The 18,666-nt window shown below is 31.4% G+C and overlaps 3 protein-coding genes across 6 annotated transcripts; 2 read left to right on the top strand and 1 right to left on the bottom strand.

Moving 5' to 3' along the window:
• Positions 1-10,168, bottom strand: LOC141459328 (high affinity copper uptake protein 1-like). 2 transcript variants are annotated; one of them, XM_074138292.1, is made up of 6 exons: positions 10,026-10,168; positions 8,009-8,134; positions 6,512-6,645; positions 6,320-6,421; positions 5,582-5,611; positions 1-1,421 (listed from the first exon to the last, which is right to left on the bottom strand). In XM_074138292.1, exons 2-6 carry the CDS (start codon positions 8,132-8,134, stop codon positions 1,220-1,222), a joined length of 594 nt encoding a protein of 197 aa, XP_073994393.1. In that variant the 5' UTR covers positions 10,026-10,168; the 3' UTR covers positions 1-1,219. The 2 variants fall into 2 exon arrangements, with proteins under 2 accessions (XP_073994393.1, XP_073994403.1); XM_074138302.1 differs by lacking the exon at positions 5,582-5,611.
• Positions 10,169-10,233: 65 nt separating this feature from the next.
• On the top strand, positions 10,234-14,572 carry LOC141459336 (uncharacterized). 3 transcript variants are annotated; one of them, XM_074138316.1, is made up of 5 exons: positions 10,234-10,366; positions 10,617-10,739; positions 11,153-11,213; positions 12,575-12,658; positions 13,569-14,077. In XM_074138316.1, the coding sequence occupies exons 2-5, from the start codon at positions 10,679-10,681 to the stop codon at positions 13,927-13,929; spliced, it is 567 nt and encodes a 188-aa protein (XP_073994417.1). In that variant the 5' UTR covers positions 10,234-10,366; positions 10,617-10,678; the 3' UTR covers positions 13,930-14,077. The 3 variants fall into 3 exon arrangements, with proteins under 3 accessions (XP_073994417.1, XP_073994436.1, XP_073994427.1); XM_074138335.1 differs by lacking the exon at positions 10,234-10,366 and adding an exon at positions 14,195-14,572 and having other exon boundaries at positions 10,373-10,739; positions 13,569-13,959; XM_074138326.1 differs by lacking the exon at positions 10,234-10,366 and having other exon boundaries at positions 10,373-10,739; positions 13,569-13,959; positions 14,050-14,572.
• A 1,235-nt stretch (positions 14,573-15,807) lies between these two features.
• LOC141459326 (G patch domain-containing protein 11) lies at positions 15,808-18,637 on the top strand. The gene is made up of 5 exons (XM_074138279.1): positions 15,808-16,079; positions 16,150-16,346; positions 16,515-16,753; positions 17,516-17,683; positions 18,422-18,637. Exons 1-5 carry the CDS (start codon positions 16,027-16,029, stop codon positions 18,554-18,556), a joined length of 792 nt encoding a protein of 263 aa, XP_073994380.1. The 5' UTR covers positions 15,808-16,026; the 3' UTR covers positions 18,557-18,637.
• The last annotated feature ends 29 nt before the right edge of the window (positions 18,638-18,666 follow it).

Here is an 18,666-nt window from a genome sequence, read left to right as displayed (position 1 = left end):
AAAATTTTGGTAAACACAAGGAACACTTTTCAGTGTTTAAATAATTAATAAACAACAGAAAATTTCGGATTACTTTTTAAAGTAATAAATATTGTTTTGAACAGTAAATAATAACAAAATAAAAAAATATATTTAATTTATTTGGCAATGTAATACAGCCTATCTTCTATGTATCATTAGAAGCTCAATTACATAATTTCTTTAAATTATATTTTATTAGGCAGTATGGAGAAATTATATTTCTCACAGCAAGGTTTTAGGCAAGCTATTTGTTTTTTTGTTTTTTTAACTAAACCAAAAACTTTGCAAAAGCTAACAAATTAGAGATGAGGAAACAAAATAAAACGCGAATCCAAGAACTATGTAATTGCTCTTTGAGCTTCTACAAACTTGCCTTGGCATACTTTAATAGGAATACTATAATACTAATAACTAATATATATTTACTACGGGCATTAAATGTAGTTGTATTTTTTTTTATATATTTCTTCAATGATTTGGCAAAATGCAGCTCTTATCTTTTTAACACTAACCCAGAATTACGAACTTACTAAATAACTATGAAAATATTTTTCACATCATCTTAAAAGATATGAACATCAAAAGTCAATAAATACTGTAACACCGTGTTAAAGATATTTTCTTTGTTAAAAGTCTTATATAAGAATTTAGGATCTTATATATAAAAAAATATACAGTCAATATTTTAGAAACAAATCATACTAATTTATGTGCGATTTTGAATACTTCTTACTTTCTCTTAATAGGTAAACGAAAGCCTTGTTTATAAATATAAATATGTCCAAGGGCAACTTTTTAAATATATTATGACAGATCATGGAAGAATTTAGGATTTTCCAAAAAATAAAAATTAAAACATTGCATTAAAATATGTTTATTATAAATAAAATGGTAAGCAAGTTTGGTTACCTTGTTTGAATTAAATTCAAAAAGACATTTCTTTTTAATTTTGTTTTCTTGATTTCTTTTTACAAAATCACAGTGTAGTTTTAATAAAAATGTTTATTGTCTTTCTTGTTAATGAAAACATATTTATAATATATACAACACTCAACAGCCCTTCGGTTACTATTTCTGTTTAAAGCTAACGATTTGGATATGATATTTTTTCTTTCACACTTTCCAATTATTTCTTTTTCTAAATATGGCTGACTGATTCTGCCTGAAGGTTGTGCTGTTGGTGATGATCAGGTGAATGTCAGTGACAATGTTCCGTTACATCCACAAATAGTGCTTTCTTCCAACCAAAAAGAAAATATCCTGTAGCTGCGCCCAGCACAACGGCTATACAGAGCCATACATTGTACGTCATAAATATTAACATTAATAAATAGCTGACAAATACTTGTATTATATGTAGGAATGTTTGAAGGATGTGGTGTTTACTCAACAATGAAGGCCTGTGGAATAAATGAATTTGTATTAATTTTCCAAGTCGATAATATGCAGTAAGAGCTATCTACAAAAATAAAAAAAAAGTTTCAGTTATCAAGTTAGTTAGCTACAATGCTTTTTAAATGAAAAGATAAAGGCATCGTTACATGCAGGGGAAAAAAGAAATAAAAAAAGGTTAGTAACTAGATAAAACAGTCAACTGGGTAAAACACCAATGATAAAGCACATTTCAATGCAAAATAGAGGCAAAAAAGATAAGTAACGAATCTACTACTTAGTAGATTATACTCTCAATACTTAGTACCTATCTAATGATTGCTATTGCATACACTATTCGATAGTTGCAGAAACCTATGGAATTTGAAACTTAGTGAGAATGGAAGGTGAGAAGTTCTAAATGAAAAATGCTACAAAAAAATTCAAAATATTGTTTCCTGCAACCGTTATTATTGTAACCATTATTTACACAATTGATACTGTTAACAACAGGCAAGAGTTAATAATCTATTCAAAATGACCGAAGAAAATTTTTTGCACGAATGGTATTTAATTGGATAATTTCTAGAGCACTCAAATGATTGGAGTAAAGGAAATTACTTATTAAATTGGTCAAGTCAATACTTTTCAAGATAGAATTTTATTTTTTTTAATGCATTTTGTTATTTTTCATTTATTATTATTTTTTTTTTACTCTAATCAGTAAGAGAAGGAATTACTTTAGTTCAGATTTTTGAGTTTGAGTTATTACCAGAAATGTCAGTAGTTATGTAATTATTAAATTACTTCATAAATAACAGCTGATATGCTGTAGGAATAACCTTCAATGAGTACCAGCTGGTAACTGGAAATCTACCATGGAGTTAGTAATCGCTGTAAGCAGGCTCTTGTTTGGTTGAAATTATTGAAATGATGCAAATTGATTAGATATTGTATTTATGAATGAAATTATATCAAAACAATATATTTTTGGGCGTCTAAGTATAAAGTGTAACAAAAAGTTATCGGCCGGAGTGCCTTCAGCAAAGTGCTTTCAGGCAAGGGATTTTGGTCGTTAACTTTCTGACATATCCGTCAGGGGAACTCATCTTATTTTGTCATCTTTACTCATCTTGATTATCTTAAATTGAGTTTCTTGGTATTAGAGCTTGAGTGTTCATTTACATATACATACTCACATATCAGATCTAAAAATTTCTTTTCTGAACTCAAAGGGTCTCAAAACTGTATTTCCTATACTTAGTATCGAAAATATGACATGATGGCAATTCTTCCCGGCGGCGTTTGGGAGTCGCAGACTAAGTTGCAACTTCTGCACAATATTTCAAAAATCGTTTCACTTACCTTCAGGTAGTCCGTCAAAAATGTTGGAACTTTCTCCTCTCAGGCAAAGAACTTTTTCCTGGTCAATTCAGTTATTTATTTTCTTTACATATTTTCTAAAATTGTTGAGGTACTCACTTCCAATCCCCGCTCAGGAACTTCTCTGGTTGCACGATTGTCTTTGCATACTCGTATGTACGCAAGCCAGTAACGCACTGGAGCCAGGACTACGTGAATTAAGGACAATAGTTGGCCAGCCCTTTTACTCTCCTGTTTTGGAGCCACGAAATAGTGAAGGTTTATTTACTTTAGACTGCTCGTTAGTGAATCAGGATTGAGTGCAGTATTAAGCCACGTTCAAGGCAACGGTAAGATCCAGACTAGTTGTTATGCCTTTAAGAGCTTTCAAGAAAAAGAATTTAAATATTGCACAATAAGTAAAAAATGTTAGCAGTTTACACGGCAAACCACTTTCGCATTCAAAGCTATAGGCTTACGTTGCCCTTAGAACGGACTATAATATTCTGAAGTAGTTGACGTCACTTAAACAGCCAGAAGGGCAAGTTGACTTATTAGCCTCTTACGAATTTGCGGTGATCCATCAACCAGGCCAAGCACCATCAGAACACAGATGGGTTATCCCGTGCAGCAAGGTGTAGACCCAACAAAAACCTTATAAAATGTGAAAATCGTGGGGTGCAAAGAAGAATGGTTAAAGAGATTCTTGACGAGATTTATCAGGAGCCTATTTGGAGCTACGAAGAGCTAAAAGAGAATTCCAACTCGGTTCTATTGGCTAGGGTAAGCCAGGAAGCCTGAAGATTGGATCAATACTTTTGCGGCGCTAAAAGGAAGGATAGGCAAAGGTTAAGAACTAAAGTTCGAGCTGTGAACAGTGACCTTTTCTTAACAGATATTAGGAATTTGAAAAACGGAAATTGGCGAGTTGAAATATACCAGTAACGGTTTACTCAACAGTACTGGATGGTAGAAATTCAATGTTCATTCATTCAGAATGTGCAATGCCTTTTGAGAGACTGATAAAGACAACTTTAATAGGGTTTATTGTTTGAATGAAGCATTACACAACTTCATATCTCCACTCATATTGCCGTCTGTTTAACAGGTCCTCCTCTAACATAAGGTTTCGTAATATGTGGTAATCCTACGTAGACTGCTAAATGTATGGTTGAGCGAACAGTAGAGCCTTTTGGACGCACGAAAGAATGGTACAGTCTCCTTTAAGCCTTACAGATATATCTCTTTTAGTTATTAGATACAAAATAGTTTATCCTTCCTTAATTTATACCCAAGTTCCAACTCTGCTTCTAGGCTCTCCAAATGGAGAAAACTGCAGAATGAAGCTGACCTATTGATCTACTCACTGTCATGAGTAACTTGAGCGAAGGATGTAAACTAAATGCCACAAAATCAACAACCAGAAGGAGTAATATTATAGGCAATGAAATGAGAAAAATATGACAACAATCTAAGAACTATTACAATTATACATCACTATGGTTACTTCTTCCATGTGTTTTTAGGTTCATTTCCAAAGACGGGTTATATTGGAGTACATTTCAAGATTGAATTTAATTGTAAATTCCCTGATCTTTATTTTTATGTATTATGTATTTTTTCAAAAGTTCTTTATTTTGCTTTTACTGTCATTATTATTAATTTCTCTATGGCACTGTGATGGGGGATTGCCTTAAATTTACCGTTCTGATGACGCCCATGTATGCATACATACTATACTAAGTTTAAAGAAAGAAGTAACCATTTTTAAGGGAAAAATGGTCATTTTGGTGCAATCGCTATTCCGATATCGCATGATGGTAGTGAACCTGAACAAGGAAGTGACAATAGTAACTAATAGAAAAAAATGTGACCAAGTTTCAACTTTCAAAAGTTCCGTTTTTGAGATAATCTATCCACTCAAATGCACATAGAGAGAAAGAGAGAGTCTATGTGACTGTAATTTTTTTTTCTTTTTTTTTTATCAGTGCACCTCATAATACTCATTCATTTTAAAAGCTTCATTTCTAAAATGTGCCACATTATTCCCTTTTACTATGAAAAGAGAAAAAGTTAACTGTTTTTAGTTTTACTTCTTAATTGAATTTACCTTCACCACATTGTATTAAAAATAAACATAAATAATTATTTAAAAAAAATGAAACATATTTCAATATTATCTTTTCAAAATGGTTATTATCAAAATATTAAAGAAAGTTAAAAATAAGAAAAATCAATAAAACAAACAAACAAACAAAAATTAAAGGGAAATCAATCTACAGTTTAGATAAAAACCAGCAAAGCAATAAAAAGCTATTTACAAGTATGCACGCACGCACAACCACCTCCAATGTTTATCAAAAGTTCTGATGATTCTTGATAATCATGTTAAATATAAAAAAAATCCCCACCATAACCTGATAAAAAGTTTGAAAAAATAAAAAAAACAATAAGCAATTATAAATAGCAAAATAGTCTTTTTAGCAAATATCTGAAATTGTTATTTTTCCTTAAATGAAATAAATATTACTAGCTCCAATATCTTAATGTTAAACTCAAGAGAGCTTCAGTTCTTTATTACTAATTACATAGTAATAACGTCAATTGACTTACAAAAAAAAAAAAAGGTTAAAATAATAATAAATTTAAATTAAAACATCAGATAGAACTTTTGAAACGTTCCTAATATCTATAAACAGGCATTAATTCATATAAAATGTAAAATAGTGTATCAAAACTAAAGTGCAACATTAAAGAAATGATAGATCTAAAAAGTCGTCTTCTGTACAAACAAATTAAAAAGACTCCAGAATTTTAAAAAACTCACATCCACTTATGATCGACTTCAGGAACAATGCTGTAAGTGAAAAGTATCTTAAATGAAATCTGAATAGAAAAATAGTAACATTTAAGCAAATATTTGATAGATTTTTATTTATGTTTGATTCTTCAAGTTGAGGAAAAAACAGTTTTTTAGTATCAAGGCTTTAGCGAATTTTATTATTTTATAATAGTAGCCCGTTAGAGAGAGAGAAAAAAAAAGGGGGGCCCATTTTTAACGCAATTTAAGAAAATTGTTTTAAATATTGGTCTGTGAAAGGCCATTTTTATCTGGGTGCCAATTTAGAAACGTATATATTTATATTGTATTAATTAGTTGCGTTTTTAACTTTTCCTATTGACATTCTTTTAAACAATTTTTTTTTTTTACGACTGCTTGATTGAAAGATCAATTGTGCAAGACCTATTATTAATATATGATGAAATGAGATTATTAAGGCTTCATTAAGGAGTGAATAACTCAGACTTCTATTGTTTATGTTGGACTGATAACTTAGAAATATTTGGCTATCGGCCGTGTTTACTACCTAACTGTGAAAAAACATATACTCAAAAATATGTTCGTTAAAATTTTCTCGTGAAGATAAAAATATAAGTTTTCAAAAGTTGAGAAAATATGAAACATTTAGAAATATTAGTGTTTTTGGTTTTAATTAACACTACCAATAGCCAACAATTTTTAAAAAGGAAGAATAAAGTAATGATAATTATTAAAGGTACTTACTTAACAACTCTCGTATTGGTTCCTTCAGTTGTTGATTTGATTGCTGGACCTTGAACAGTTCTATATTGTAAGGAGCTGTAGTTTTTCCAAAAAAGAAACTCCCTAAAACAATAGGTAACATGAGCATTTTTAAAATAAAGTCAGATTTGGTTCATAAATATTTTAATAAAAATTATAAAATAAAATGTTTACCTAAAATATTTTAAACCTTCATAAAGTAATGCTAGGATGAAAATTCCTACCATTGAACCTATAAGCCCTTCTATTGTAGATATTTCCCAAAAACTAAATAAAATTATTTCGTTCAATCCAAAATGAAAATACATCTGGAAAAACATTGTTTTTATTTTACTTTAATTGTTAGATTACTAGCAAAAAACATATCAAATATAATTGTTTTTGTTTTATTGTTTACATTTTCTCAAGAACTTGACAAACTATTGTAAAGTTGTGTAAATGGCATTTATTATGAAATTAGAAAAAAAAGAATCCATGATGACTGTTGGAGAGGTTAGCAGCAGTGAAGTACAGGATCATTTCTGAAAGAGTAAAATGGGTAGTAGACGCCTTTAAAGGTAACTGAATGTGTTTAGTAAATCTCAATAATGGAGAGCGGCGAGGAGCCAGTGGCTCAGGCGAAACAGGGAAGACTAAATTTAGGAGGCAAAGCCATTCATCGCTCGGTTAATCAAAACCATATGTGTACAAATCTACCTCAAAACATGACTTGATTTTTCCAAATTATTTGTAGGGGAAGAGCTAATTGTTTAAAAATCAGAAGTGATACTTTGAAACATAGCTCGGTTTCCTTAATCCTGACGATAAATCATCCACTGTAGAATATAAGAAATAAAGTGAAATAAGTAACATTATGATGTAACACTTACTTATAATGGTAGGAGAAAAAAAAGGTTTTGATACTTTAAATAATATGTAATTTGAATTAAATTAAAACAAACTTGAATAAAACGTAATTAATGTAGTTTTAACATTGCAATGTTTGACCGAAAAGTTATAACTGCTGCCCGAAAATATCTATTAAATATGTAACCAGAATATGATGCAGGATGAAGAAGGCCTTCTCTGGGAAGGTAATTTGTTTAGTAAACCAATCTCTATGAAAACATACTAGATGAATGATACCTCTAGTATAATAGTATAATCTCTTCAGTTATGAGCAAGTAAGATCAAAGGATAAAGGAGCAATCAAAAACTGACGTAAAAGACTTTCTGATGAAGTGGGGAATCCTGCGAGTTTTTTCCTAGCAAAACAAAATTATGTAAACATAATTACAAACAAGGGGAAACAATGGAAGGAATAAGGATAGAACTGTTTAGGGGGCAGTGATCTCAATGCGACTATTCAATGTTAAAACATGTAAAATAGGTTATTCTGAAATAAACCATAGTTAATAGCTCTCCGAAATATAATTATTTCAATTACTAGTTCATTTTTTCAATCAATTATAGATCACATAAAGAAGTATAAAGTTTAGGCTTCAAAGTTAAAGGACCATCTTCTTAAGTAATGAGGGCAAGATGTGACAAAATTCCCGTCCTAAAGCTTTGACCTCAAACACACAGTCATATTTGGATGGTGCAGAAATTCTCCTTTAATCTCCATTACCAATGTCGCCGAGAAAATGATAAACAATAATAAAAACAGAATTGAAATAAGCAAAAAACTACCTGCATACCCATGTGGCCCGAATGATCCACTTGGTTCATTTGGCCAGAGTGGGCTTCATGATCCATGTGATCAACACTTATAGGTTCCATTACATGGTGATGACCTACATGTCCACTATGATTCATCTAAAACCACAATAAAATAATCATAAAATAAAATGGTTAATGTACGAAGTTAAAAAATTTCTTTTGGAGTAGCGTTTCTTTACGAGAAAAAGAAACTTAACATTTGAAAGAAAATGCAGATTAGAGTAGAATATGACGTGTTAGCCAGAAAGCCTAAGAACCCCAAGAGGTTCCACTGTAAAAACCCTCCGGCAACCCTGCTTTCTGATAATACATAAAATTGTTACATTATTCTTCTGTGAGAAGAACGGATTAGCCCTACCTACCTTGAACCCTCTTAACCAAAGTAGATGAAGGGCTAGCAAGAAATGCGCACATACTAGCTTTTTTATAAAAGCTAAATTATTTTTTATAAGTAGAAATAAGTAAAAGCGAGAATAAAAATTAAAAATAATATTTTTTCCAACCGATTTCTAATTTCACAAGTAGCTGGTAATATAGAGAACGCTACACACTTTTGACTAAAGGGCATAACGGGCTTGCGATGTCACTATCGAAACCCACAATATCACTATCGCAGGAAGCAGCAGAAACCACGGACATCAGCTTTTTAGATTGCCGACCACCCACCGAGCTCATCCATTACTATAATGAAGCCATCCTTATCTGGAAGCTGAACACATATGGTCCAAAGTAACGCCAGAGGAATAAGTATGCTGAAAGTATAAACGAGAATGAAGACGGAATGTAAAATATTCTGAAAATTAAAAAAAATACAAGATAAAGCCGACCAGTAACTTAATCTAAATACATTAATTTTAACTTGTATATTTAAAATTGAGAGAATTGTGACAGTTAACCTTTTGTCGTTGAAGTTATAAATATAGCATAAAAATAGGAATACATATAATAAATTATTACTATGTAAATCATATTTTCTGTATTCTTTTTTTGAGTGTCCCTCCGACATTTGAATTTATCAATTTGCATTGTACCCAAAAATAACTAAAGTTGAGCCCCCTCATTTTTTTTTAGTTCAAATAATACTGTATTTCACTTGTTAGGAAACGCCAATGTTAGGAAACGAATCAGTTGACACATTGACCATTCAAGGCGTTCTCCTTGCTTACCTTTACACAATGAGAGAACGTTGTCTACCAAATGCAGTAAATACACTACACCCTCTTTTTGGTGTTGTTCTTTTCATCTTAAGGAAAGTTTTACCAAAAAAGAATTGTACACACAAGTTGGAACATATGTGCATTCAACTAGATCATCAGAGAAAATGAGCACCATGAATATAAAATCTGACATCTTCAGGATCCGGATCCAAATTCCATAAAAATATTATTAAGTACAAACATATTATTTTTCTTCAAATTAATATAAGACCATTAAATATTAAATAATATATTAAATATTAAATTTTAATACGAAAAGGATCAAGAAGACATTTTCTGAGCAAAAACCTCTCTATGTTTGGACATAATCAGTCGAATATTTTGACCTATTGCATAATCTCCCTTTTACAGATTGAAAGGGAGGGAGTTGAAGTCTGGGTGCACTATTGTTTCATTTAATTAATGAAGGCCAATTTTCGTAGCGAAAGGGGGTTTCTTACATTAACAATTGGCGACAGGTATTTTTAATTCACTCAATAAAAGTTTTAGTTAGTAATTTACTTCGGTTTATAATTAACAAGTAGAGCGATGGAGAAAAAAAAAGACATATTACTACAAACGATAAACTTTATTTTTTATTTATGGTTAGTGACCTAAAAGAATACAGAAATCTTAAAATTTAAGCTAATGAACAAGTAAACCGAAAACTTTTCAAATAAAAATTATTCCTTATTGCGCGAATGGAATCGATAGGTTTATGTTAAAAATTGGGAAACCAAAATTAAGTAAAATATAAATATAAAAAACAAATAGAATTTATATTACATTACCTTACACTCTGCTATCACAATAAATCCACGCGTAGTTACTAAGACAAGAAAGAACAAGAAAAGGTAATGAAGGATATTGATACTTTCACCGCTAATGAACCACAAGTTTTACTAAAGTGCACTTTCCCGAACTGGAGCATTGAATATACTACCGAACACCAGTTAAATGAAAGGTTTGCTCTACCGATACAAGCTGTATTGGAAGGGGATACAACTCCCGAGGTCGAATATTAACCACAGGAACTCCACTCCACACCTCCAGACGAAAAGTAAAGAGATAAAAGTAATGGCTGCCACGAGATAGGGTCACCACACAGCTGATTCCCGCTCAAATTGAGAAGGTTATAGAGTTTATATTCAACTTACAAACCTTAAATCTTCAAATTGTATTTATTAATTAACAACATTTTTAAAACTTTACCAATCTAAAATTATTGTAACATCAATAGAGCAAATCTTATTAATCGGTTAATGTGGTTGCTTATGTGGTTTAATAAAAGTTGTATCCAAGCTTTCAAAGTTGACATTAAATCTGATTTTATCTACTTAATTGTGTTCGGTATTAATATTTTATATTTTGCTCCAACCTAGGGAAAGATTTATTAAAACGCTGTGTGCAACCCAAACACATATTTTAATTTGTTTGAGGAACAATGAACTTCTGTAGCCCAGCAAGGAAAAAAAAAAGACGCTCAACATTTGTTGATAGATTTAGTGAGTAGTTTTTATATTTTTAAGCTTCCCTTACTAATGAGTGGCCAAAAAACGTTAGTTTCGTGTTTGTCTGTCAGATTTTTTTTTTTGGAGTGAATTCAAAAATATGCGTAGATTTGTACGTAGCTACTAGATCAAGACTACCTTTACATAAGCATTTTACTCCTGGCAATACAAATAAGTTACGTTGTTTTCCCCCACGTGTATTTTGTGACATAATTCAAAATTATTTTTTAATTTTTGATTCCTGAAAGCTACTTTTTTTAAAAAAAATCTTTTACTTTTCTATTGTACATTGTTAATGAAATTGTATAAATTTAAAATTGGAATTATTTGCTGTTTAAGGCTTCAAGAGTTTTTGTATTTTAGTGTTATAAAAATTAATTAATTAGTAATAAATGGGGTGATTTCAGGAAATGATACAACTGTATTAGATGGCCCTGCAGAAAAGTGCAGCAGTGAAGAAATAAAAGGGTACTAATTTCTTTAATTACTAAATAAAGAATCGCAAGATTTTTTCCTTTCAGTTAAAAAAAAAAAATGTAAAATCTGTGCCGACATTAAAGAGTACTTATCTTCAATCTTACAAAAGATTTAATGATAAGATCTTATTCTGGAATAGATGTGCAAAAGCCGGTTTTACTTATTCGCGAATTATTAGTAATTACTTTAAACATTTAACTGTTCAATTTTCGGCTTAGGAGAGGAAAAGGGGGCTGCGCTAATCTGAAATTTGATATCTAGGTAAACTTAAAGAAAGAGCTTTCACAAGAGCTAATAGCAATTCATTTGGTATCTGCCGAGATAAGAGAGGAATAACCGATTCGGGCGTCGTCTTTTTGTCAGTTAGTCAGGTGTTATGAGTTCATTCAAGGAAAGATACTGTCTGAATGGAAATTCTGATGAGTATTGCTACATAATGTACGGGTGACCAGGCATTCAGGAAAAAAGTGAATGTCACAGTAGTTTGCTTGGCCGAGAAACCTCCCCATGGTACTGTCAAAGAATCTGAGCCCTTTACAGCCAAGGAAAATGCCTCAGTAGTGCAGCAATAATGGTTGGAATATAACCAATAGTCGTAGCAATTAGTGGGTGAAAACCTCCGGCCACTAGTAATAATGAAAAAATTCATTATTAGCCTCTAGGAAAAATTAACTGGCAATACTTCAACAAAGTGTCATTCGGCAATAGAGAAGTTGTAAGCCTCTTTGAAGGGCTATAACAGAGAATTGCATGGGCTTTCAACGGATTGACATTGTAGGTATAACAGAAAGAAGAACTAAAGGCTAACTAACTATTTTCTGATTTTGTGAAGGATCTATATAGGACTGAAAGTTGGGCCCTAAAAACTTGTGCCTTTAAGGTTTTTATCCAGTTGCACTCATCAGACAGGACTAGAGAGGTGTTGAATGATGAGGATGCCATAATTATCTGGGTCGCGAGTGGGCTGACTTATCAACCCCTAAGGAATCTAATCTATTCTAAACATATATCTAATTAAAGTATTATTTTTAGAATATATCAAACCGATTGTGTCATGATTCTATACAGATATAGGAGGGTTTAGTCATTAAATCTTGTCTTAGAGCTGGAATTTCCTGAATAATGTATATATTTGCTTTACATTTACATTTTTACATAGCTTATTGGAACGCTTATATTTTCAAATGATTTTTGGATAGTTCCGCCCCTTGAACTTTCTGAGTCAGGGGTGAGAATATTGATATATTCTTTAAATATTAATTACTAATTGCCATATAACAACCATTATAATAAAAAAATATGTCTGTCTTTAAGTACTGCCCCTCTAATTGCTAACTGAACTTAATTTTTAGATATCTAATGAAGCTAAGCAAAGAAAAAAAGGATTGGATTGAATACAAACAAACGCTACACGAAAATTATCTTAAGTTAAAAAGGTAAATAGTTTATCCCTTCATAAAATCACGATGAATTATTTTTCACTTTTTTCTAGGCTCATAAGATTTCAGGGTAATTATTTTGGCTAACCTCTATATCTTTGTTTTATTAGAAATTTTCAAGATTGCTTTGTGTATGGTGAAATAGATACATCTCTCTCTTTAGCGAAATAGTTACAAAAAAAAGTATTTGTTAATCTTTTCAAACAGGTTGATTGGGGCTAAAAGAAAAAAATTAAAAATCTTAAATTTGCTACTTTTCCGACACATTTGGTGTCCTTTTTCAGGATCTGTTTATGAAGGAAGAGAGGATGTAAGGTTGCTCAAAGTATGCGCTACATCGAAAATTTAAAATAATATTCTTTTTGGTTCAAGCAACCATTGCAGTTTGCATTGTAACAACGGCCAAACATCCAATTTATTCATTACATTAATTATGTAATTAAACAAAAAAATGCTTAAACCAAATTGAATTATAGAAGGATATTTTTTTCTTTTAGTTACTAAATCTTCATTAAATATGAGAAAATGTATAAAACTAAGATCTGTGTTCTTTTGACTGCCATCAACCTGAAAACAATTAGCTTTTCACTCACAGTTATGGGCATATTTGCTGGAAAGCATATATGGATATCCATACCAAAACGTAGTTGATATATCTTGGAACATTTAATACAGATTTAGTTACAAATTTCCTTACTTTTTATACGATAAAAAAAAAAATGTGCCACAACGAACAAGAGCCTCGTTATGAACATAGCTTTAAAGAGCTTTCAGTTTAGTATTTAAGTAGTCGATTTTCCATAATCATTAATAATTTAAAGCTACTTCTGTAAATTTATCTATTAAAAAAAATCCTATTTTCATCTGATTATTACATTTTATTACCATAATTTTGTATAAATTGCAGATTAAACTCTTCCGGAGAAAGAATTCCTAAAAATACTAACTTCTTAGATCATCTCTCAAATGAAGACAGGGAATTTATGGAAATTTTGAATAAAAGGAAAGATGAATATGCATACTTATGCAGCGATGCCTTGCCAAAAATGAATGAAAATTTAAGCCTACTAACATATGAATTTGAAAATCAAGTAGAAATGATAAAACAAATTTCTAATAATTATGAACTTTGTTTAGATAAATTGCAGGAGCTTATTTGTTACGATGATGAACTAGATGATGTTGAAATTTTCGCATCACAATTTACTTCGGTAAATGAAAAGTCTACTATGTTTGATGAACCAGTTCTTTTCATTGAGGAAATTTAACTAGTGTTCAAAACAAAAACAAAAAAAAAGGTACCTACAAAAATATTTAAGTTTAAGAAACAGATATTAAGCATTGAGTACATAAATTTAAACATGTTCTATTTAAAAAATACATGACAGGTGATTGCTGTTTTGTTATTTACTGAAATTTCTTCAGTCCTTAATTTGTATGTTTTTAAAAACGGCACTGCCGCCTCAGAACAACATTCTCTCGTCTCAGTCAACACTGCCCATCGCCGGGTATTAAGCTGTTAGTCTTCCACAGGTAGGAATAAACAATCCAAGAGCCGGTAGCTGAATTCGAAAAGCAGAGGAAATCCAGTTCGTTAACCACCGAGCTAATCTTTTTTTTTCTGATGGATAACCATTCAATTTTTGTTTCATCACTTTCCAATTCAAAATGAAGACTAATAAATACTGATTAATCATGCTAGCAATAAATAATGGGTACAGTGTTTTAAGAGTAGTAAACTGTTTTATCACTTATTACAGTGTTATTATTATTTACCTTGTTCTGATGAATTAATAAAGTTGGTATAGCTGTTCACACTTCTAAGAATTTAACAAAGTTAGTGATACATTAAAGATTTTACTGCATGTGATAACACTTCTTGTTATTTTTCAATAAAATAGCTGCCCGATCCATACGTGTTCTATTGTTTTACCCTTTTAACGAGCTTACATTGGATTGGCCTCTGATTTTCGTGGATTTTTTTTTTTTACACGTCGCTCATGACCATTGCAGGGTATGTCACGTATAAATTATTTAAAAGCAGAATACGAAGTATTAGAAGAGAAGACAGATTTAATATTTATTATTATATACTGTGTACACGTTTTGACGATCAAGCTTATATAATAATGTTGAAAGTGTTAACATTTGTCGCAACGCCCTTATAAATTGTATTTTGGAAGAAAGTCTCCTTAATATAAAGGAACTAAAAAGGTTGTGGAACTGTTTAAGAACCCTCTTTACAGTACTCTTGATAGAATGCTTAAATTGAGTACCCAATAATGAAAAATTATTATTTGATTATGTTGCTATTCAAACGTTGAATAAAGTGCCATTTGAATTCCACCAGCTGACATCTACTACAAACTTTTAATTTTAAATATTATGAAAAACGAAATGCTAAAATTACAAATTTGTTAACATCGAAAAAGTTGGAAGTTTCAATATATAGGCCTCTTAATTTAATTATAACAGGCTGCATACCAAAGAGTGACTCCGTGTCTATGAGTCCATAGTAGCCTTGCTGGTTCTTTTAAAATCAGCCCTAATTTAAAATCGATACCTAAAGACAAGCTAGAAACATGAAAACGAAGCTAAACAAGATTCATGGAGGTTGGCCGAAAAGCACACCGGCTTTTCACCACGACCTTGTCAATTGTAGCATCCTCTACGTCCCTTCTTCCTATCTGGTGAGGGGTACCTGAAAAATTAGGCATACCATGAACTTTAAGCCATACCAGATCCCAAGCATTGATGAACAACACTTAATTTGCCATTTACTCTTCTACCTGAGGAGACCTACTCCGATTTTATTGAATACATTTCAGTTTAAAAAATTTCTCGGATCAGGTCCATCTATTTTATTTAGCTTCTCATTACAAGCAAATGCAAATTTCCAGTTGTGCTTTTATATTTCACGAAAAAAAATCCCTTAAGGAAAAAACCTGGTTCCCTACTCCACCCAAATGTTCGTGATTATTAAGGGCATCTGAACCTTAAAAAAATTCAGTTACATAAATTAAATAAAGCTGAATTACACTACATCAGCTAGAAAAATAAAAGTGAAAGTTGTAAGAGTGTTTGTTGTGTACATCATTTCATGCTGTTTTTTGGTGCTGACCTGCAGACAGCTGAGCGAAGTAGGTTATTTTGCAACAAGAAAGGTGTTCGTTTGAGGAGAATACAGAATCATTCATAATTTAACAATTTCGAGATTGTTTTAGATGCAAAAAAGGAAGTCATTTTCTTAATCTCCGCTGATAACCGCTTTATTTTATTATGTGCTTACTTTAGTGAAGTCCTACAAAAAATTTAAATTGTATCTGTGTGATTCTTGATACTTAAGTATATTAAAAAACAAAAAAATGTCTTCAGAAGAAGAACTAGATTATATGTCAGACGCTTTTATTTGCACAAGGTAAGAACGCGTAACATTGTACCATTATGAGTAACATGATTTCGTTGGTCTCAATTGATTTAATACTTAGCACAAAAGCTGATATTCGGCCAGGATTAAATCCTAAACTCAAGAAAGAAAAGCCTAAAGTGAAACTCGTTTCTATTAAACATTTAGAAAAAGAAAAAAGGGATGATGGACTTCAGACTCCTCTTACGGCTGACAACAAAGGGTTTGCTTTACTAGCTAAAATGGGTTTTAAACCAGGATCTGGCTTAGGTAAATTAGGTAAGGATTTCTATTTAAACATAAATAGTGTACCATTGTTCAGTTTTTAAATGTTATTGATTTTATGAACCTAATGGAGCATTGTTACGGTTTAGTAAGAAAAACATGTTTGACTTATTTATTTAAAGTGTGAAATACGACGTAATATATTTCACTGTACATTTGTAGGAGAAGGTAGAGCTGAACCAGTACCTATTAATATAAAAAGTAATAGAGAGGGGTTAGGAAGAAAATTAATAATACAGGAAGTAGCTGCATTGAAAGCTAAACTTCGGAAGGATTCCAAAATGAAGGGCCCCTCTGTTGACGACTATAGGAAGAGAATAGTTGAAGAAGCAAATATGAGGAGTTGCAAAATTGATTTATCCAGGAGTCAAAAAGCTTGTTACGCGCTAGATTCGAAAGAGGTATGTTGTTCATTAATATATTTATGACAATTTACAGTAACTTAACTAAAGAAGTTAGGTTAATTTTTTCTTCGTTCGAGAAATAGACTTGGTTTTTAGTTGGCTCAAAAACATAAGTTTACAAGACTGAGAGACTATTAGGACCTATTCAAATCTCACAAAAACCAGTTTTATCCTCACCAAGTTTTCATTTATTTGAAGAAAACAGTGTGGTATGTATTTTTATATGTGGTTTTCACCATACATAAAAGAGCAAGTTAAAAGGATTAAGAAGGGCTCACAATAAGGAGGTTTAAAAGAAACACGGTTGACAGGATATGAGAAACCGTTTCCTCTTCCCCTGTCACAGCCTGCACAAAGGCCGTACTCTTTATGATGAAACATCTATGGAGAAAGTTTCTCAGGCTTTCGTGCTCTACAAGAAAAAAAAAGCAAAATTTGTTTAGGATCGAAGTAGGAGAATCGCTAATAGTTGTTCCATTTGCTATGAGTTAGAGGCTTTTTTGGCTTTAAGAAACTAAGAACTTCTCCGATTCAAAAGCTCCAGAAACCTTGAAGGGTTTTCTTCGGTACAGCCGCTAAGCCTACGCTACTGGGCTCTGGTGAATGGTTTCGCCCAGTGCCCAATAATCATTCCCACCTCTCTTCTCAACAGGCTCCCAACTTTGGTCCATACAAAGTACAGATTAGCATAGTCCCCTAGCCAATAATTGCAGATCATTTTAAAATCATTAACCTGAATATTTTTCTATTTTTAAACAGGGAATCACAGAACCAGAAGAAGAATGGTTTTGGCATGATTTCCATAAGGAAACCGAAAAAAAATTACAAATTGAAGAGGAACTAGAAGAAGATGATAACGATAATCCAGTACCCTCTCATGAAGATGATAATCACGATGATGATGAGAATATGGATATAGAACTATCAGTAAGTAAATAAATTCTATGTTTACATTAGGGTTCAAGTTTTTCTGCAACTTAGCTATCATTACACTTCTTTTGGTGCTCCAACGATAAAGTTATTTCAAGTTTCTTACATTTGTTTGCCCATACTATTTGGAAATATGTTCACATTTTATTTCCTCACCATTTGTAGACATATTTATAAGTGATTGTACTGTGATCCAGTAGTCAGTCCATCGCTAACATTTAAGCGCGCAGAATTTTTAGAATTTGTTTTAAGGTCACACTTGTAACCAAATATGTACAATACGAGTATATAGTAAAGAGGAGACTCAAATACTACTTTTGATAACGTAACTTTTCTTGCACTCAGGCAGTAGTTTTTAAAAACGTGCTTTTTCAAAACCATTGTAAAATCATCGTAATCTTCATCCTGTAGAATAAAGACATGTAAACACAGCTTTCTGTAGCGTCATTAAGGAAATATAAAAATCTTATGTACAATATTTTTCTCTTTTTGAATGAAAAAGTAATACTAACAAGTGGTTAGTGAATGGTCAGGCCTTAAATTGTGATTTTTAAAGCCTGTTTTGTTGCGTGAAAATTAGATATAATATTAAGGAAAAAAATTTATTCAGGAAAGCAACTTAGAACAACTTTTTTCCTTAAAAAGCTTAAATATTTCATTAGCATTTTTCGAAGTATTAATAATAAAAATAAATTTAAAGATTGTATGTAAGAAAAGTAACTATTATTTTGGCAGGTCCAAGATAAGTTGCGACTTTTGACGTTATATCTCAGGAGGACTTACTTTTACTGTATATGGTGTGGTACACAGTTTGACGATGATAAAGATCTTCAACAGGAATGTCCAGGCCCAACTCGAGAAGATCATTAAATTAATAAGTAAAATTAAAATTATTATAAATGCAATACAAGATGTATATTTTTATTTATTAAAGCTCTTCTAATAATTTTATCGCCCTATTTCTCTTATTTCATTAAATA

Source organism: Rhodnius prolixus, unplaced genomic scaffold, assembly GCF_049639745.1.
Source record: "Rhodnius prolixus isolate KJV_2025 unplaced genomic scaffold, Rpr scaffold_1, whole genome shotgun sequence".
Taxonomy (NCBI): domain Eukaryota; kingdom Metazoa; phylum Arthropoda; class Insecta; order Hemiptera; family Reduviidae; genus Rhodnius; species Rhodnius prolixus.
This window is presented reverse-complemented; position numbering and strand designations above follow the sequence as displayed.